This window comes from Mytilus trossulus, chromosome 3, assembly GCF_036588685.1.
Source record: "Mytilus trossulus isolate FHL-02 chromosome 3, PNRI_Mtr1.1.1.hap1, whole genome shotgun sequence".
Lineage (NCBI taxonomy): Eukaryota > Metazoa > Mollusca > Bivalvia > Mytilida > Mytilidae > Mytilus > Mytilus trossulus.
Window position 1 is genome coordinate 90,603,815 of NC_086375.1, and position 23,378 is coordinate 90,627,192.

Consider the following 23,378-nt stretch of genomic DNA (forward strand, 5'->3'; position numbering starts at 1 on the left):
CAATAAACATCAAAAAGGCATTTGTCATTGTATTGGATCTGAACCTGGTGACATTTTACATGGCTATGAGTAGAAAAAAACTTTGCATTTTTCTGGACAATGTATAAACAATTTATTTCTAAAGTCTGATATTTATATAAATATTTTGATGGATAAAGTTTTTCATTTGGTTATTATTATTAATAAAACTAAAAGGATAAACTAATAAAAATTGAACATGTTTGAGACTTTGAGTGCTAAAATAAAAGTTCTTTTGAATTCAAAGACCATGCAAAAATTAAACTGTCCCTAAACATTTTAACTACTGGTTATGGGAGAAATGATGCACACTATAAAACTTTGATTTTTCAAATTTGCTGATAAGACAATTTTTCGGATACATATTTTCATCTAATCAATTAGAAATGAATCAGAATGCCTGAAATCACGTATGTACACAGATCTGAATACAAATTTATAATGGCAAAAACTATTGAAAATCCATGCTGTACTTTAACCAGAAATTCCAGCAGATTCTTTCTCTACAATCGGATCAAAATTAAAAGTAGATTTTTATAATTATTACATACCTAAGAATCTTTTTGTCAATATTGCTCCTGTAATTAATTGCCCCGTTATCTTTATTTAGAAGATATATGAGTAGATTAAGTATGTGATAAGGATGTTATTATTGATTTCATTGCCTTGAAAACTGATATTGATGAGCGTAGTTTGCTGTCAATTTTGTCTTACCTGTCTAAGGTTTTATAAAACAATGCATTTGTCAATAATATTAAAAACATTCTTTTAGTCATAACATTTCCTTCTTGATTCTTAACGGGCTGAGAATAGTATGTTAATTCATTTAATATGTAACAAAAGTTAATAAAGTACTAATAAGTTTGAGAAATTAATTTCAATTTTCCGTTATGTGTGATTGGCACCTGTGGTTCTTTGGATTTTTTCTGTAATTTCAAAATGATTAGATTGGAAAGGATTACTGCAGATGAAGACAAAATAATTAGTCAGTGGAAAATTACATGATGGAATTCGAAAGTATTCCGTCAGAAATTCAAACCACTGTAACTCAATACGGTTATGATGAATGAGTTTTTGAATCAGTTATTCATTGTTGGATATAGATAAAAATAAAAATTTAATTAAATTGGCACCATGGGGTTTAGGTGGGAAAAGAGGAAATTAGAACGTGTTCAAAATTTTATAAGGCAAACATACTATATGAGTATGATAAATATCTGTGAAATCTACTGCAGGTTTAAGTGTTGATTTTTTGGCTTTATTTAACTAATGGTATATGGTTATGTAACAAATCAATGAAGGACCTTTCTAATTGAACTCTTGATGATAAACGCATGGCAGTGTTTGGATGAAGAAACCAAGATTTTATTCCATTGATAGCAAATATGCTGTTATGAATTATGCTGTACTATATCACACAGTAGGCAGAAGAAAACAATACTTAGGGAATTGTCCGGAAACATTCATAAGAGCAGTTTGGACTTAATAAGCTTTATATGGCAGCTTCTAATGAAACACTCTTGGAAAGAACCATTTGTTTAAGGAACTAGGACCTTTTAAAAGGTGTCTTTATTGGACAATTATGTATTGAGTTACAAATGTTGAATGTTCGCAGAGGGACTTTGGACTTATAAACTTGTTATTTCACACATTTGCATAATGGTTTTTTCCATTTGCAATTAGAATCGTTACTTGGAATCGTAACTACTAGTTTATGTGAAAGGTCTTTTATTAAAAGATTTATATCCAATTTACAAGAATTACAACTTATATCTCTACTTGAAAAAGAACAGTGGATTTCTAGACTAATTTGTGATTATTTTTGCACAAGCACTGAAATGACTACAAGTTTAACTCGAAAATCAAATTCAGGGGATCGATCTACTGTTTCTTCATCTACTGGTTCTTCCAGTAAATTTCATAGAAGTGTGAAAGCTTTAGCTTCTTTCAAATCAGCAACATCAAAAAGAATCAGGTTCCATGGGCATGGAAATGAGAAACAAACTGCTCCATCTGTGAATAGTAAAGCTCGCCAAGGGTGGATAATCCCTGCCAATCCACGTCGTTTATTCCACTATGATGATCATGGCTGGGAGTGTTGGGTAGGTATTATATCATTCAGGCTATCTTTCTATTCTACATCTAATAAAAGTATAAAATTAGAAGTTTAATGGACTCGTTGGTGATTTAGCAAGTTGTGTTACTGGTTTTTTCGGTTCGTATAATGCTATGATGTCGTTGTCTGAAGACAACATTTCGTTTACGACAATAACTTAAGTTTAAGTGAAAGAATTTGATAAGAAGGTTCAATACCACAAAAGGAAGTTTTGGATTGATTTTTTGGGTTAGGGTACCAGCAGTTATGGAATTCTAAGGGGCCATAGTTTCAAGACAATAACTTGTGTGTAAGTGTATGGATCTGTTTGACAATTTTCCACAAGGTTCCATATCACAAAGGGAAGATGAGGATTGAATTTGGGGTAACTGCCCCAAACAAGCAGGAATAAGGGGCAAAAAAGGGACCAAAACCAAGCATTTTTCTAGTTTCCAAACAATAACTTTTGTTTAGGTGTATGGATCTCTCTACAATTGTACTACAAGATTCAGTACTACAAAGGAATGGCTGGGGTTGAGTTTGAGAGTAATTGCTACATTAGGGAAAGGCGGGAAGGGGGTCAAAAAGTTTGGTTGGTGATTTTTTCATGGGGTTAATTTTTTCCAATTTCAATTTTTTTAAAGTTTCAAGAAGGCATCTTCAAAACCACTGTATTACACAATAGATTTTTATGATCTTTGTCTGACCGTATTTATTTTGTGTCAAGAAACCTATATTATACCAAATATTTGATCACTATCCAAATTCAGACAGTATCAAGCTTGAGTATTGTGTCTTAATTGCCCCAACTGTTCATGGTTTGACCTCTGCGATCCTATCAGGCTGCGCTCAGAGAAGCATTTTTTTTTAAATATTTTATAAATGATTTAGAAATTTATATTGAGTATGTTTTCACTTTGTTTATTCTAAGATGAATAACAGGTTAAATCTGCTTAATTAATTTACAGAATGAAATTTATTTCATGGAATAGATTAAGCTAATTGATTGATAGTTGCTATAATTAAGATTTATTGGTTTTTAAAATTAATTAGAAAGATGCAGATCGGAAACAAAGTGATTTTTGTGACTCCATTAAGATCATATTTAAAGAAGTATATTTATTTATATTAATTATATTTATCAGTTTTAAAAGGAGTCTATCTAATCGACCATTGTGTTTCACCCAACCTTTTCTGAATTTGGAATTTGAACCCAAATTCCAGAAATGATGCATGGATTGGTTTTAAATATTATATTCCTCATTTGTTCCAATCTAATGACACTGGGTTCCTCAGTAAAATGTTATGTAATACACTCTGACTGTATGAGGTTTTGGGTTGACTATTGGCACACATTTACATATTCACAGTCATTCCTCAGAAGCAATAAAACAAATACAACTGGTGGCTTTGGTGTTGATATACATCTTGGAGACATTGACCATGTTCCAAAAGATGGAGGGAAATGTAATTAGTACATATAGTGAATTCTTGATATCAAAGTCTTTGAAAATTGTTGATAACTAATTTACGGATTGACATAATATGTAGCCATGTGTCTATTGTTTCAGACAATATCTTCATCAAATAGATGTGATATGGATTCTGTGTTTGTGTTACCGTCTCAATATTGTATACCCCACATCTCCTTTCTTACATATTCTTTTTTTTTTGGGGGGGAGGGGATTAAATTGCAAATACATGATAGGTTTTATGGTACATAAAGTCTGCATCTGAACTCTGATCCCCATTTTGACAAGGTGTGTACAGAGACTTTACCAACTGTTTGTCTCTGAATGGTATTCATAAAGAATAAGTTAGCTCACACCATTGTATAATGCGCGAATGGATAGTATATTAAATATTGGACAGGACTACACAAAAATCTTCTTTTGTGTGTTCAGAAGGGTTAGCAGTCCCTTATTTTAGTTAGACCATTCATGAGAAGTTGGAATGCCAGGCGTCAAACTGTTTGGGTTAAATTAGTTAACAATTAATAAGGATTCTTCAGAAATCTCAAGTAATTGTCCTTAACCATAATTTTTGGAAAAAATTTAACTTGATTTGTCAAAATAAGCCGATTTAAAAAAAAATATCTGTACTGTTTAAGTAACATTTATAAAATGATATATTTCACAGCCGGGAATATTATTGCAGAGTATTTGTTAATAAATTACCATAGCGGAATTCTAGCCTGAAGAATATTACAAAGTGCTAATTAAAAACTACAAAGCTCTAAGGGAAATCTTTTTCAATGCAAATATTATTGTCAGTTTGAGATCATAAAGCTATAATGATGGTCACAGGTTTTTTGCTCATAAAATATTAAATAATGGTGTATACAAATAACGTCAATAATTGTGAATATTCGCACTTCCATTATAACTTTAAAATTGAATTACTACATAGATTTTCCATTGGGAATTTATGGTTGGGTACAATAATAGTATAAATGAAAAAACTAGATTGAATACGTGATTACATGAACTTTCCTACAACCCAAACTTTTCCCTTCATTCCTATTCTCTTTCCAGTGGTCAATTCTGTCTCAGCAAATTATTAAAACATTATATTAAAAATATGAATCCTAGTTCAGCAAAAATAGACATCACACTAAACTCTAAAAAATTGTAAATGAAAAAAGGTATTTTGATTCTTATTTGGCAAACTGTAAACAATGGTAAAGGAAAAAAATTGTAGAATCAATTTCTATTTTCTTTATCCGTCTTCTCTACATAATTTCTTCTTGACATTATTTAGATTTGCTGTATATTTCATTTAATTATTAATAATGCTGTAGAAACAAATGTATAACTTGTATGCATAATGTATCATTCATTCTGATAGTGTTAGGTATAACATCGATAAATAAAAGATTTGTTCCTACTGGAATAACAATACTTGACCTTATGTAGAACTATTTCTATTGAAGCAGCCATGGTATGTGTTATATATAATGAGGAATAGATATCTTCAATGTATTGGAATCAGATTCTTGTTCCCAGGGTTCCATTCAATTACCATACATAAGCAATTTCATTCAATTGCTAATCTTTGCTGTATTGAAAAAGGATGGGTTTATGTATCAAATACTTATTGTTTTATTCCATAAATATTCTTAATCGAATGAAACTAGTGAAAGAATTTGTATGACTCCGCCGTGGCAGAGTGGGCATTAAGTTGTAACCCTTGCCTATCTGTATGCCCTGAAAATTGGTAACCTGATGATTCTTTTAACTTTATTTTGCCTCAATCAAATGTTGTGAAAGTTATGCACGATGCTTTTTAACACATAACACAGATTAAGATATAATTTTGGTGGTGTCACTTTTACTGTTTTAGAGTTACGCCATTTTACAGATGGAAAAATTGCGGAATTGTACATATCAGTTCTCTTACTTAAATTTGCCTAATTCAAATGTTATGAATTTAAACACAATGCTTATTACCACAAAACACAGATCAAGTTTGAATTTTGGTGGTGTCACTTTTACTATTCTAGGGTTATGCCATAAGATGAGTTTTCTTGGTTCCATTCTAAACATTAGTTTGCCTCAACTTAATGTTATGATTACCACAATGCACAGATCAAGTTTGACATTTTGTAGTCACTTTTACCATTCTTGAGTTATGTCCCTTTATAATGTGGTATGTAAGTAGGGGCATTATCTTTGTGCATTGGTCACATTCCCCATTTATTAATTTTAAGTTTTTGCAGTTTTAATTTCTAGAAATGATTTGTTCCAATCAACAGGCTAAGCAATAAAATAACTTAAAGTCCCTTTGAATGTTACTTATAAATATATCTGGGTTATGAAAACTGTTGAAACTGCCAAAATCCTGCATGAACATTTATCAGCTGTTAATGTAAGAGGCTCAATTGACATTGAAAAAAAATTGTCCTCAGAAAATTTTAATCAGATTAATGTAACGAAGAATACATATGCATGTGACTGACTTTGAGATGAAGAACAGCAATAAAAAGCAAGGTTCCTATGGTTTTTGTGTATTTTTGCTGTGGATGTAATTATAATTTGTCATTGATACCCCAATATCCTTTGTTTTTCTATTATATGGTGTAATGATATAGAGTTTTGTCAACTGCAGTATTGACAGCCCTGATAAATCTGAATTCAATCCAAAGTAAACTATATTGTTGTTGATAGGCAAATTATTATTTGTACTGTGTCTCTGATAAAATGTGCTTTTCCACATTATGTCATTTGTCTCTTTGATCAGATTTTACAATGATTGATATAGCTGCTACTTTACCAGACAATTTGTTCTGAACAATCCATCAGTGGTCAGTTGACCAGGATCGATGGCTGTGAGTGAGTGTCCTTTGAAATTATGTTTAAACAGTTAGTATACAAGAGAAAATCAATAGTTGCTACTCTTCATTTTGGTGCAATTGCCAATTTAGAATATTTTGTTCTTAATTTGAACTTTTTGTTTTCAATCTTTTCTGTATTTTGATATTTAACTTAACAGTTACAGATTGTCAAGTAGATGTCAGTCTGGAAGTTGAAAATTGTTTCATGCTTATTTAAGATCATACAGGAGTTCCACTTATTGTCATATTTATATGACACTTGAAAATCCAAAATTAAATGAAATAATTTTTGTTCTGCTCAGTGGTATTTCTGAATGAAGCCGAGAGATAAAGAAATAAAATCTTACACATTTTTAAGGGAATGATGTTATCAGATTTCTAGAAATGTTCTCTTAAAATGAAAAAATTATAAATGCTAGTATAATAATTTTATAATTAGCAACTCCTATCATATTACCAATAAACAATATTTGACTTTTCAGGAAATATTATCTGAGCCATTCTTTGAAGTGAATGAACAAACATAATTTGAGGCTAATTTCCAGCTGACATATTATCAATAGGTTTCTTCTTTCAAGTAGGAGATGTGACTTTTATAGCTTCATCAAGAAGAAAGGTTTACCTCAGGATTCTTACTGAATGACTATAGTTGGTTTATTGTAAATCAAACCTTATTTGGACAATAAGCATCTTTGCCATTTTCATTACTGCTAGTGACAACCTTCAAGTGAATAATTAGTTGTATCCTTATGTGAAGTGTTCATGTCACTTATATATTATTGCACTCAAAGGTTTTCAACATTTATATTTTGTGATACCATAGAAATACAGACAGGTTTTTTATATTGGGGTAAATTATATGTACTTGATATGCACCAGACATTTTCAGGAAATATAGGGATAATATCTACATGGCTTTTTCTTTTCTCTTCATTTTAAAGGACGGGTATAGTATATTGTAGCCAGTCTATCTTTGTCCAACTGTCCATATCTTCAGCTCTCTCAACAACACCATTTGCGAGTATGGTCTTGAGAAACAATTATAGTCGTGGAAGGGGACGATAAATGACTGACCGGTGTTAAGAGAGATATAGAATATCCATACATTGTTTCAAAATATAAATGTTATGTGTACAAAACTTAGAAACAGGTAGAAAAGGAGACTGTGCTGAACATTTCTGCCTGTTTCAAGCCGAGAACAAATATGCTAAATGAAATATTAGGAGTAAAAACCATCATTTTTGTCGAGCCTTCGACTTTAGTCGAAAAAGCGAGACATAGCGATCCTACATTCCGTCGGCGGCGTCGGCGTCGTCGGCGGCGTCAACAAATATTCACTCTGTGGTTAAAGTTTTTGAAATTTTAATAACTTTCTTAAACTAAACTGGATTTCTACCAAACTTAGACAGAAGCTTGTTTATGTTCATAAGATAGTATGCAGAAGTAAATTTTGTAAAAATAAAATTCCATTTTTTCCGTATTTTACTTATAAATGGACTTAGTTTTTCTGACATACCATTACATTCACTCTGTGGTTAAAGTTTTTGAAATTTTAATAACTTTCTTAAACTGTACTGTATTTGTACCAAACTTATACAGAAGCTTGTTTATGATCATAAGATAGTATCCAGAAGGAAATTTTGGAAAAATAAAATTCCATTTTTTCCATATTTTACTTAAAAATGGACTTAGATTTTCTGCCAGGAAACAATGCATTCACTCTGTGGTTAAATTTTTTAAAATTTTAATAACTTTCTTATACTATTTTGGACCTGTACCAAACTTTGACAGAAGCTTGTTTATGATCAAAAGCTAGTATCTGTATTTTACTTATAAATGGACTTTTTAAAAAAGTTTTTGAAACATACTGTATTTTTACCAAACTTGGACAGAAGCTTCTTAGAATCATAAGACAGTATCAAGAGGAATATTTTTATTGATTTTATTCCTCTTTTGTTGAGCCTGCAATTAACAGCATAAGTAGGCGAGACACTGGGTTCCGCGGAACCCTTAAGAATTTTTAATTGGGAGCGGATGGCGTAAAATTTCTGTGAACCTGTTTGTTTTATTGACGTCATAAATAAAACTCAAGCGAACCTGTATGTTTTATTGACGTCATAAATAAAACTCAACACAAGCGCATTGTTTTATGTAACATCATAAACAAGGCTATGTACGGGTCATTGACTGCATATCACATATGAATATACCGTCAATGCAATTTGACTGCTCAAATAGCACAGTTGCAGTATATAATTTTGAAAATTTGCAAATATTTAAGTTTCTGAATTGGTTTCACAAAAAAACTTATGTCTTAGATTCATTGTTAGTCATGAACATTTCAGTATGCTTAAGATCAATGTTATTCGTAAGGTTTTTTGTGAAACCAACTCCTGTTCTATAACTTAAGTTTACCTCACTCTACCAAACATTATGAAACCTATACAAAATACTTATTACCACATTAAATTGGCACAAAACTCAGATCAAGTACAAAATTGGGTAGTGTCACTTTTATTGTTCTTGAGTAATGTCCCTTTATAATGTTGTATGCAAGCAGGGGCATCATCTATGTCCATAGGGACACATTCTCCAGTTATTATGTTGCATATAACTCACTTATTATAGTAGGCTTTGATTGATTGGCACCAAATTATTCTATGAAACAAGAAAATTTGGTTACCACATTTTACCTGTATGCTGATAACTTATTTTAATCATGTCCCACAAAGCGTCATAGAAATCTATTGCTTCACATACAGCCATTGTAGGAATTTAAAAGTTGGTCTTTGATTTTTACGTCAATAAAGTTACAGGCAGATCACTGACATCTGTACCTTAATATTTAAAACATGCCCCCTTTATCCTGTAAGCCTCTGAACAGAAAGTCATGACATCAGCCTAATATGTGTGACATTGTATTGTCACTTTTGATAGTTTTGTGGTGACCTTATTCTGTTGTATAACCATTAAAACACTTTAACACTTTTAAATCTTGGTGGAAATTAGTTGTGATTTTCCATTAATTATCATTTGCTATTTCGTAAGCTGTTATAGTTCAATATATATTGACATTGATCCTTCACACATTTTTTATTCGTAATTGCAAAGAGATGTATTTCCTGTCATGTGTGATTTAAAGGAATAAGATTTCTTATTGAAAAATATGCTAAAACTATGGATTTGTTTTCTGACTCTATATTGGAAACGTTGGGATTTACTCTTCGACAATACTATGCCCTGTCAGTAATATTTAAATAGACGGGATCAATCAAGTTTGTTGAATAGTTGTGCTTATATATGGAAAAACAGATCTATCCCGTCATAGATGATTATTTTTGAGTGTTCTCTAATTGCGCTGAGGTACAAAGTCATGTGATGTATTTGTCTGCCGAGCAACAACATTGAAAAGGTTAGCGATTTCTTCCCAATAACTAAATCATATATTTATTGACAATTGCCAAGCAAAGGAACTCTATGGTGTTGGTAATTGTTTTTGGTCAGTTAAGAACGACTTCTTATGGAATTGGTTTTTCTATAGTTCAAGGTTGGCGATGGATATTGTTTGATATAATCCTAATGTCACTAATAGACAACTTTAAGACATATAAACATTGTGCTGTTGTTATCAACTGTCAAGCGGTGTGTTAACATGTATTTGTTGGATCTTATTTTATCCAAACTGACATTTCTCTCAGAAAATTTCACTTGCTGTCAACCAATAGAAGTTTCAAATACCATGTCAAACTTTCATAATACTGACCCTATTGACCATTACCATAACTCAAGACACGAACGATCTATAATAAGAATGTGTGCGTTGTTATGGGTTTTAAAAGTGCATGAGGATAATAATAAAAGGAGGGAATCACAACAGAGACCAAACTCGCGTACACAAAGTTCACATGTCACAAATACGGTAAGATTTATTTTACACATCATAATAGCAATCCAATAATATGAAGATGAAGATAATTTTGAATTTCATTTACTCTTTTCATATTGTTCTGGATTTTGAAATTAATGAAAAGTCTGATACCTATTCATTTAGTCATAAGAATATGAGAAAAGTTAAAAACGGATATTAAATTTAAGTTGATTGTGCAACATGTGTATTCTGAAAAGAAATATTTGACCAGATTTCTTAAGACTTAAATAAACTAACATTAAAAACTATTTAAGAAATATCATTCGAAGACAGCAGCATGATGATCAATCAATGTCTCTTTATTCTACCTTATGAAATCATAAAGACTTATTGTAATTAGCTTTGCTAATCACCTCCCCACCAGTGGCGGATCTAGAAATTGTCATAAGTGGGGGCCCACTGACTGCTTAAGAGGGGGCCCGCTTCAGTCATGCCTCAGTGATTCCCTATATATAATCAACCAAATTTTTCACAGAAAAAAATTAAATCCACCTCTGCCCACTCAGGTACAGCCCAGTCTGATATGTCCTTTTACCAAGTGCTACAAATTTGAGGGCTAGTATTTCATTGGCTAATGGAATAGATGGATCAGGGAATACTTGATAACTTTTAAACAGCTGAAAAGATATAATTCTGAGCTTTAAACCATACATTTTGTGTATACATGTGTGAGGCAGTTTACACTGGTGTTAATTTTAATCTCAACTAAGTTCATACTTGTATTGCAGTAGATTTTATCACAACTGACTTTACATCAATAGTAATGTTTAACCACATTTAAATTTACTCAGTTGTGACAGGTTTTATCACATTTCAGTTTACTCAGTAGTTAGGTTTAACCACAATTCTGTTTATATAGGTGTTAGGTTTTATCTTAACTCAGTTTACACTGGTGTTGTTTTTTTACCACAACTCAGTTAAACAGGTTTTAACTTATGTTATTGCTAATGTAACACAGGAACCATAACTCTGTTTACACAGTTATTTTGTGTTATCATCCCTCTGATTACAGGGGTAAATTCAGTAAAAAATCTCCCATTGACTTTAATGCTAATCTATGTGTGGAAATAAATTAATACCTGATTTACCTTTAGAAATTAAAATCTTTCATATATCATTCATGAAAGTACAAATGTAGCCCTATCTTTTGCAACAATAAAAACATAGGGTCATGAGGCATTTTTGGGCATTCACATGGCCTTGCTTACAAACAATGTAGATTCGCACTGAATTCCTGACCCCCATTACTTTTCAACTCCGAAGGGAAAAAAATTAGTACATTCAGCATTTATTTTTTTATTTTTTTCAACTCTAGTTTTGATCCATCTACCAAAAAATATTTATTACAAACATTATCTGCCAATCATATAACTTCAGTGTTATACAGAAAGCTCTCCCCTAAATGGGCGGTCCCTGATGACGTATATTTATTTACTGAATTTACCCCTACACATGCTGTTATTTGGTTTTCCGATCTCAGTTGTAATGTTTTAGAAAAAGGCTGTTAAAGGATTGAGAAGTTTTACAGGATCATATCTAATTTTCCTGGCTCAGTAAACAACATTGCTGTAAAAATTAGGATCAGCTATCCTGTTTGCAATGTATGATTATGATAAAAGATTTGACATATTGTTATGCTAATTTGCAGGTCTGTAATTTCTATGAAAATGTCTGTGAATAAGATGGTAATTTTTCTGTTGTGCTTATTTCCAATACTTTAATAATTGTGAAATTAGAATGAACATTGTATGCTGAGTCTGTATATTGATAAATGTATATCTGATTTGAAAGGAGTATTGATTGGGAATAAATACAGTAAAATGATCATTTAAGGAAATATGATGGTTTTCTGTTTGTACATGTCATGCTTAATGCCTTGTATATTCTAGTTATTCTTCATTAATAACCATCAATAGAACATATATTACTGTTTAGTGTTTGGTATCTATACCTGACCCTTTAGATATATGTGAACTAGAACAGAATTAAAGCTTGTTTAGTAAAACTGAATTAATTTCTGTAAGTGTGTTTTTTATATTAGGTTAAATTGGATGCAATTTTTCCATGTTATAGAATAAGGAGTTGTGATATGATTGCCAATCAAACTACTACACACCAGAGACCAAATGATGCAAATGTTTATCATCTTAATTTTTGGTGAATATGTTTTCCTGTGTTTAAGATTTGTTATAGCTCTTACCACTTTTAGAGATGCACAGACCTAAAATTTGGAATTATACTTCAGATTTAGATTTTAATAGCCCTAAACAGTTTGGGTTTTTTTTCTTACAAAATTGTTTTTAGAAAATAGTGAGGCAACGGAAATCAAATGCATAAAAGGGGATGTTACTGCAAATTTGATCCAGAAAGTATTTTGTTATCTTAAAAGTTTATTTTGTTAACAATAAAATTTGAAGATTTTAGCTGTTGTTGAAGAAACATACTTCTTTATTGATATTAAAACCAATCAATCACATCAATTGCATGGAATAGTAAATTGGTACCACAAAGATCCAACCCACATAATGCTATTAGTTCTGATTTCCAGCATGTTTTTTATACAAATCGTATCGATTCTGTAATAGAGTCAATAGCACCTTTTAGACATTCTATACAGTATTAAGATTGATTTGAGAGGCCAATTGAATTTTCACTTGGTTCTCATAATTTACAGTTAGTCTGGGCTGAGCAATAGAAACATGAAGAGAGAGCTGTATAAAATTACTTTAAGTAATTTTGAGGGTAATTTGTCAGGATAATGTGTTTTCTTTATTTAACATTGAAACATCAGTATGCAGCCTTGAATTGAAAACAATCAGAAACTCTTGAGATGTTTATCTCATGTTTACTTAGTAGTCTGAAAGATTTTGGTTTGTAAATTGATAGAGCTGTTGTTTCTAATATTAAAGGCCAAAAGTACAATATCCATACAGTCAAAATTTGGAAAACAGTTTTTTTTTGTTTTGGTTAATGGACAGAAAAACATGCTTTAAATATTTTTGTTTATGAGTGGTTACAATAGTTTTATTATACCACATATAATAACTAGCATCACCCCTTTAGCTCTTGTTTTTTTTGTCCAGAAATTTGTTGTGCCCAAAAAAAAACAGGATTTCAGTGCTTTGACATTTATAAATAAGTGAGATTTGATGTAACTAAAGTTCAATTTAACTGGATTGTGGTTGATAATTAAATAATCAATACGTTTGCCTCTAATTCAGCTTCAGTGTACCACACCTAACACAGTAGGAGAATTATGTTAGCTTAAGATCTGGTTTCTGTTGAGATGTTTCATTAATGTGTCTGTGTCAAGGCTAACAAACAAGTCCTGTCAAGTCAGAGTTAAGTGAGGAATAAACTACCAGTTTCTTCTTTTAACAAGAATTAATTGAGTTAAAAATTTGTAGATGTTTGTTTCTTTTTCAATACCAAGCCTCATACTTTAATTTGAGTGTCAAGCAATTTATTATATTCGTAACCAGTAAAGGTGTGTGAATTAAAGTTGGTAGGACTATCCAAACCAATCATTTCATCAGAGTTATCTCTCTTGCTGTTAGTTGAAGATATAAGGAAAACAAGACCTGCTTTGGGGAATGATATGTCATGTTTAATTAAAAAAACAAAAAATGTAGCTATGATCTATATAAAATTTTATGTCTATGGAAGAAATTTAAACAATTTATTTTAGGTTTTTGCTGTATTTTTATAAGTAATCCTATCTTTACTTAGAAGTTATATTTATATTCTGTTCTTTTCCCTTACATAAATCTTGTGAGGTAATCAATCTAATTTGGTATTATAGTTAACATTACCAGCTCTCTAAGGATTTGTCCTATTCTACTGAACCTAATTAACTGCTTAAAAGAATCAAGACGACTTTGATGAATTGGTAGAAAATGGAATGTTTGAATATTGAGTAACAAATTAGCCAATATTTCATATTTGTAACGAGCAACCACTAAAGATGTTTCTGCATATAATTTGTTAAGTGCAACATACATTCTTTCTGTTACATCATAATTGATTTCATTATAAAGTTTAGACGTACTGAATATTATCAGTTGAAAACATTCTTTTTATGTGTTATTGAAAAATTCATTCTTTATAATTGAATAAATACAATACATGTATTGTAATTTTGATTGCCAGACACGATCCTGTGGAACTCCCAATATCATATTTTATTTTGATCAGCTGACAGCAATTGTGAGGAACTCCCAATATCATATTTTATTTTGATCAGCTGACGGTAATTTTGAGGAACTCCCAATATCATATTTTATTTTGTTCAGCTGACAGCAATCGTGAGGAACTCCAATATCATATTTTATTATACCCCCACTTTAAAAAAGGGTGGGGGTATACTGTTTTACCTCTGTCTGTCTGTCTGTCCGTCCGTCCGTCAGTCCATCCGTCAGTCAGTCCGTCCCATGAAACTTTCGTCACATTTTTCTCAGGAACTACAATACAAAGATTTCTGAAAATTAGTTTCAGGGTTTATCTAAGTCAGCTATACCGTGTGATGTGTTTTCAGATTGATCACTTGACAACTTCCTGTTTACCGAACACTTGTATGATTTTACACATGATAGCCAAGTTAAAAAATTTCGTCACATTTTTCTCAGGAACTACAATACAAGGATTTCTGAAATTTGATTTCAGGGTTTATCTAAGTCAGTTATACCGTGTGATGCGTTTTCAGATTGATCACTTTACAACTTCCTGTTTACCGAACACTTGTATGATTTTACACATGATAGCCAAGTTGAAAATTTTCGTCTCATTTTTCTCAGGAACTACAATACAAGGATTTCTGAAATTTGGTTTCGGGATTTATATAAGTCAGCTATACCGTATGATGCGTTTTCAGATTCATCACTCAATAACTTCCTGTTTACCGAACACTTGCATATTTTTACACTATTAATATTATCCACTTGCCGCGGGGGTATCATCAGTGAGCAGTAGCTCGCAGTTTCACCTGTTTTGATCAGCTGACAGTAATTGTGAGGAACTCCCAATATCATATTTTATTTTTGATCAGCTGACAGCAATCGTGAGGAACTCCCAATGTCATATTTTATTTTGATCAGCTGACAGCAATCGTGTGGAACTCCCAATGTCATATTTTATTTTGATCAGCTGACAGCAATCGTGAGGAACTCACATTATCATATTATATTTTGATCAGCTGACGGCAATCATGAGGAACTCCCAATATCATATTTTATTTTGATCAGCTGACAGTAATCGTAAGGAACTCCCAATATCATATTTTATTTTGTTCAGCTGACAGCAATCGTGAGGAACTCCCAATATCATATTTTATTTTGATCAGCTGACAGCAATTGTGAGGAACTCGGAATATCCTATTTTATTTTGATCAGCTGACAGCAATCCTGAGGAACTCCCAATATCATATTATATTTTCCTATGAAATACAACAGCTTTGACTGACTAGGCTTTCCTTGACTATGTTAAAATAATGTTACGGTTAACAAACAAAAACTTGATGCAACTCTTTAATTTCATGGTTGAAGCATAAAATGTAATTTTAAGAATTGTATGCTTTTTTTTATAATTTTATAGGAATTTTATAGCATTGATAACAATTCTGCTACAAAATGTGCTTTGATCAACACTTTTAGGACGCAATAACATTATAAAATTCTGAGTAAATGTTATTATTTTTGGGGGTTTGAATATTTGTGAAGATTTAGGTTTCCTAAGGGAGTGGTGTGATTAGATGATATAGCTGCATTAAAATAGTTTTATAGGTTAAAGTATGGTCTTCTACATGGAGCCTTGGTTCATACTGAACAGCAAGTTATAAAGGGCCCCAAAATAACTAGTGTAAGACCATTCTAATGGGAATACAAACTGTCTTATCAATATAAAAAAAAAAAAAAAAAAACTTCTGAACATCAGATTCCTGACATAGGACAGATGCAAACAAATGCAGGGGGTTTAAACATTTGAATAGGTACCAACCTTCACCCTTATCTGAAACAAAAATGTAACATTACAACATAAAAAAGAAACACTAAAAAATATCAATTGAAATGGCTTAACTCAGTCAAAAGAAATATGTATATGAGACTCTATAGGTTTGTTGCATGTAATGAAGTAATTACATGAAACTATATGGATTTGATACAGTTACATGACACTATATAGTTTTGATACAATGTTATGAAGTAATTACATGACACTGTACATACCCGTAGCCAGGGGGGGTTCGGGGGGTTCGGACGAACCCCCCCTTGAAAACAAATAAGCACTGTTAAAGTCAATGTTCTGTTCGAATTGTGACTGTTAAAGTCGAGTTTATGAGTCCAACGAACCCCCCTTTGGAAATTCCTGGCTACAGGCCTGCTGTATAGTTTTGATACAATGTTATGAAGTAATTGCATGACACTATATAGCTTTGATACAATGTTATGAAGTAATTACATGACACTATATAGCTTTGATACAATGTTATGAAGTAATTACATGACACTTTATAAATTTGATACAATGTTATGAAGTAATTACATGACACTATATAGTTTTGATACAATGTTATGAAGTAATTACATGACACTATATAGCTTTGATACAATGTTATGAAGTAATTACATGACACTATATAGTTTTGATACAATGTTATGAAGTAATTACATGACACTATATAGCTTTGATACAATGTTATGAAGTAATTACATGTCACTATATAGCTTTGATACAATGTTATGAAGTAATTATATGACACTATATAGTTTTGATACAATGTTATGAAGTAATTACATGACACTATATAGCTTTGATACAATGTTATGAAGTAATTACATGACACTATATAGCTTTGATACAATGTTATGAAGTAATTACATGACACTTTATAAATTTGATACAATGTATGACACTAGATAAAGGAGTAGGTCTAGTAAGACCCCTTTTTGGCCCCAAAATATAGCAGTTTTACAAAATTGTTAAAATGTAAACTTTTAGTCATTTATTGGATAGTAGAATGGTTCTGCTACATAAATATGGGCTGTTTTTGATAATACAATGCACACATATTGAGCACTAGCACCATTAAGTCATGCTAAATTACTGAATACGGTTTCCGTGTAAAACGAAAGTGGCCGCATTCGTGTTCATCCAAAATATTGAAATGGAAGTTGTATTTGATAATAATACATTACATGTATAAAGATTGTGGATGAACACGGCCACTTTCGTTTTTGACAAAAACCATCTGAAAAGTGACATTTTTTCACATATTTGTTAGATTTTTCATATTTGAGCCTGCATCAGATCGTTTTTAATGACTAAATAAGTTAAAATCTTTCACATAAATTAATTAAATCATATGAAATAGACACTTAAGTGTTGAAATTTGAGGCCATAATCGGTCCTTACCGGACCTACTCCTTTGATACAATGTACATTATTGAATCTACATCCATTAAGCCTAGTTTATTGAAAAGATTATGCTATGGTAGACAATGGACATTTAAGAAAGTTATTTTATTAGCATTTGAAAATTTCTTTTTAAAAAAAGAAATGGGAACTGGCAGTCACTTGCTTGTAAGTCTCCTGATAATTTGAATTGATGTCATGTTTGTGATCAGTTGAGTTTTGAAAGTATTTCCCTGAGATAATCAGTCATAGCTAGATGCAGTGAGTTTATTTTCCCTCAGTTTCTTCAATTTTTGCTATGATGCAAAGCAGTTGTTTATCTATGGAAAATGTTTTAGATAAAATTTTACTTCAGTAATGACCATAATGTTTTTCTATTTCAGTTATACGATAAAATCAACACTCAAACAGCTACTCCAGTCCGCCCTCCACCCTCCGATTCTGTCCATAAAACAGTGGAGGTAAGTGGTGACCACAAAACAGCTATTCCAGTCCGCCCTACACCCTATGATGCAGTTAAACAATCAAGGGAGGTAAGTTAGAGTTCTCTCCCTTATTCCTATTCCTGCAACAGATTTTATGTTGTGTATGGTGCAAGTTAGAAGTTTTAGTTGTTTTGAGAATGTCTTAGAGCATTTGGTATAGTTTTAAAACTAGTATTGGTGTTTGAAAATGAAGACGTTTTCTGGCTAACAGTTGATTTAGATTGTGTACTGCATATGCATTGTTGCATGGAGAGAACTGAAAACTTGTGTAGTCAAAATTGGAAAATGGCATCTAATGAAGTTACCTGCCAACTAAACCTCACTTTCATTTTTGGATATTTTCAGATTGTAGTTTCAGAGTTACAGGACTTGAACTGTTAGATTTAAGTCAGGTTTTCTTGAAGTGGGATAAATATAGGTTAGCTCCCTTCTGATTTAGAAATTTTCAGTTCTTTCCAGAGTTGAATGGTATAATTCTTAGCGACAAAAAAATGTGTTTTTACCATTGGAGAATAAAATGTGGAAAAACTTCAGTTTACATAAACATCTAAAAATTTTAAGGAACATTTTTTTCCTACGAATCAATAAATGTTGATATTTTGGTACACTATTCTATTTAAAATGATTCCTGGTTTCAAATTTGGAGTAAAAGCTTCATTGTTTTTAGCTCTCCTGGCCCGAAGGGTCAAGTGAGCTTTTCCCACCTCTTTGTGTCTGGCGTCTGGCGTTGTCTTTGTCCGTCGTCGTTAACTTTTTTAAAAATCTTCTCCTCTGAAAATACTGGGCCAAACTAAACCAAACTTGGCCATAATCTTCATTGGGGTATCTTATTTAAAAAATGTGTCCGGTGACCCGGCCAAACAACCAAGATGGCCACCATATCTAAAAATAGAACATAGGGGTAAAATGCAGTTTTTGGCTTATAACTCAAAAACCAAAGCATTTAGAGCAAATCTTAAAAGAAGTAAATTTGTTAATCAGGTCAAGATCTATCTGCCCTGAAATTTTCACAATCGGACAACTTGTTGTTGGGTTGCTGCCCCTGAATTGATAATTTTAAAGAAATTTCTGTTTTTGATTATTATCTTGAATATTATTATAGATAGAGATAAACTGTAAACAGCATTAATGTTCAGCACAGTAAGATTTACAAATAAGTCAACATGATTGAAATGGTCAGTTGACCCCTTTAGGAGTTATTGCCCTTTATAGTCAATTTTTAACCATTTTCAAAAAAAAAATTCAAAAAAATTTTTAAATTTTTATTAACATTTTACACTGAAACTACTGGGCCAAGTTCATTATAGATAGAGATTATTGTAAGCAGCAAGAATTTTTAGTAAAGTAAGATGTACAAACACATCACCATCACCAAAACACAATTTTGTAATGAATCCATCTGCTTCCTTTGTTAAATATTCACATAGACTAAGGTGAGTGACACAGGCTCTTAAGAGCCTCTAGTTTAATTAATCTCAAATTGTGGAAACATCTTATTGTGGAAGGATTTAAATCAATATTAATATGTAGGTATAGCTTGTTATTCCAGGTTCCTCACTTAGCACAGCCTTTTTGTTTTTTTTAATTATCTGAATTAAGTTTTGTTAATGTGCATTACACAAACATATACCAGCAGGCCTGTTCTAACATCTTTTGTTTTCTAGTTTACTCTTTTTGTCAGTAAATATGTATATTAGCTAGGAAGGATACTTCTACTATTTAGATTTGTTGAAATTGAATCCCAAATTTAACAAATCACCCTATTAAAGGAGGTCATAAATTTGAAAAGCAAGCACCAGATTAAATAACTTCCTGGACTCATCTAGGTAAGTAAAAAAAGCATGACCAAAGAATATACATAGAATCATTTTCATAATAGCGTGGACAACAGCAATATATATGTTGGTAATAATACTGAATCATTTACCTTGTTTGTCATCGGCTATCGATAACAATGATTATACCCTCAACCAGTCTGTCAGAGGCCTTCAAATGGGGATTTAAATAGTATAAAAGAGGAAAGTACACACAAGGTTTAGTCCTCTTCTAGTTATTCATATTATTTGATTTAGAAATTAAGAACCTTTGGCGACCCCACAGTTTAAATGTCTAAAATACGTACTATATGACAGGAGAGCGTTACAGACGAAAGTTAACCTAATCTGACCCAGTCAATTGTAAACCTGAGCACGCCAAGAAATGGTCTTGTCCACACTGTTATGAAAATGATTCCAATACTTGCTTTCAGTTAAAGCACACTACCATTTTTAAAACAACAATCATTTAGTAAAATTGGTAAGTTACCTTTCCTACCTTTCAAAAGTACTTACAAAAATGATATGTACTGTTAAAGACTAACAGAATGATAGCTCTTAGTGTACATGTACTGACTATTTTTGCATTTTGATCAAGCTACAGTAAAATAAACCTATCCTATGAATGTGGAGGAAAGCACTTAAATTATCCATATTAAGTTTTATTACGGATCAGAAAAAATCATAAAGGCAGTTCAGAGAAGGGTTAATTATTTCTCTTTAGAAATGGTCAAGTTACTGTCTTTGAAATTGATGCTAATGTATTAGGCTTTATTGCATTGATTTTGTGGAAAATATTGAATACTATTCATTAATTCTAGAGTTACTTCTTTTTGAATGATTCCAGTGAAAATCTATAAATAATATTGAATCTTAAACATTTAATGTAGATGTTTTTGTTAAGTATTTTCTTTTTTGTATCACATAACCTTAAAGTAAGCAATTGCCTTTTTTTTTTTATCAAAACATAATTAATCATAGCTCAGCATTCAACCTTTAAGTTAAATTTAATTACAGGTTTTGGAAACAATCAAGAAACGTCCATCAGAATATGCAACAGTCTGTGAAGAATTATCACAAATCTTATCCAAGCCACATATCACGGTAAGTCATGGTTCTTATCCAAGCCACATATCACAGTGAGTCATGGTTCTTAGTCAAGCCACATATCACGGTAAGTCATAGTTCTAAGTTAAGCTATATATCACAGTAAGTCATCTTCTTGACAACTGTCTGTGAAGAATTATCACAAATCTTATCTAAGCCACATATCACGGTAAGTCATAGTTCTTAGTCAAGCTACATATCATGGTAGGTCACAGATCAAGTCGGGTTTTATAGTATGGTAAGTCACAAGATTGTCTAAGATCTTATTTATCACATGTTGTTGGTCACCAGATTGTCACATATCTTAGTCAAGTCCCATAATATTGTTATGTCCCCATACTGTCGAGGATCTGAGTAAAGTCTCAAAGCATGGAAAGTCATCAGATTCTCACATCATGGTAAGTCTTAATATTGTCAAGGATCTAAGTCAAGTCACATATCATTATAAAATCATCAGATTATCAAGGATCTTAGTCAAGTCACATATCAGGGTATGATAAAATTTTCTTCTATAAGCATGAAGGAAATGTACTACAGGCATGACAAATAAGTTTTTATAAGCCCAAAAATATCAAGTCTATGTACTCAAGGAAAAATGAATGAGTTATTTCTTTTTTTCTTGCTATGTTGAAGATCCATTTGTGGCCTTAGACTGAAATCTGCTATCTGGTAGGGTTGCTGTCTTTTTGACACATTCCCCATTTCCATTCTCAATTTTATTACTATTAGTCAGGAAGTATCGAGTACATGTATCCCACGTAGGATAAATTAGTTTCTGTAAGACATAATACATAAAGTCTGTGTACCTCCACCAGGATGAATAAGTTTTTTCTATGCGTAATAAAGTATGAAGTTTATGTACCTCAGGCATGATAAACAAGTTATTCTTTAAGAGCCATGATTTGTATCAAGCGTATGCACCCAATGCAGTATAACTAAATATCTAGAGATATGGTATATGAGCCGTGAAGTAGCAATAGAAATTGGTCCCTATATGGCTGTAACTTCTTAAGGGAAATTAGTCATGGTCATTCTTTAGAATTACTTAACTTTAAAAGAGATAGAAATATTTTATATCAGATATTGGATTAATCTTACTAAAGATAAACATTAGAGTTGTTCCCCTTGCACCATACTTGGTCCTGCTGTTAGAAAATTTTCATATTTCAGTGAAACTAACTCCACACTCTTTATTGATCAAATTTAATGTAGGGGTCATAAGTGGTTAAAACATTAGTGGGTATAATATCCACAGCATGAGATATTCAAAAGTCAAAAAAATTGATGGACTGAGTAAAGGTCAACAATTTATAATCATAAAACTATATAAGTAAATATAAATGATCACTTTGTATTGGAATTATATTTTTAGAGTTGATAAACATAATCTGATTGGACTTTGTTTGGTGAGTTTGTACTTTGTAGGATCAAATATCTTAACATATGTCTTAAATCAGTATTCTATATATTGGAAGTCTGTTTGATTTCTCATGTCTTTTATCTGTTTGTACAGTTGTAGTTGAATGTTGAAGTGGTATTGATGTGTGTTTATTTAGGCTCTATATTTGATCAAATAGAAATTAGATGGTTTATTATCTCCATAAAAAGAATACTTTGTTGTGGATTATCTCCATAAAAAGAATACTTTGTTGTGGATTATCTCCATAAAAAGAATACTTTGTTGTGGATTATCTCCATAAAAAGAATGCTTTGTTGTGGATTATCTCCATAAAAAGAATGCTTTGTTGTGGATTATCTCCATAAAAAGAATGCTTTGTTGTGGATTATTTGTGTAAAAAGATAATGTTTGATATTTTGTGTAAAAAGATAATGTTTGATATTTTGTCATGTTTTGCTGAGTTGTATGTTTTTGTTTATGTAACACTGAGAATCACGTCAGAAACAGTTGCAGAATAAAGGATGCAATCTGATAGGAAAGGGATTTAGGAATAATTTCTTTATTAGTAAAAAGTCAGATGTATTGTCCTTGAGACCACATCCACTTTCCAGACCTGCAAGAGAATCTATAGTTCCTATCTTTTCTGATGTCCCTACTATTTGTATCATCAAGGTGAAACAAAGTTATATTTTGTGCATGAGAGACAATAAAGGCCCCCCGAGGATGGAATTGGGGTTATGACAATTGGAATAAATCCACGGTCATCTTTCAAACAGATAGTACATGACAAAT

General features: G+C 31.6%; 1 protein-coding gene across 13 annotated transcripts in view; it reads left to right on the top strand.

The window, feature by feature from the left end:
* Nucleotides 1-23,378, top strand: part of LOC134712810 (peripheral plasma membrane protein CASK-like) — a 156,001-nt gene that overhangs the window by 99,104 nt on the left and 33,519 nt on the right. For 11 of the 13 annotated variants that reach the window (XM_063574709.1, XM_063574706.1, XM_063574715.1 and 8 more), the window contains 2 exons: nt 18,165-18,314; nt 21,098-21,184. In XM_063574709.1, the coding sequence (XP_063430779.1) occupies nt 18,165-18,314; nt 21,098-21,184 (237 nt within the window). The remainder of the gene's footprint in view (nt 1-18,164; nt 18,315-21,097; nt 21,185-23,378) is intronic. The other 2 variants (XM_063574712.1, XM_063574713.1) reach the window with 1 other exon arrangement.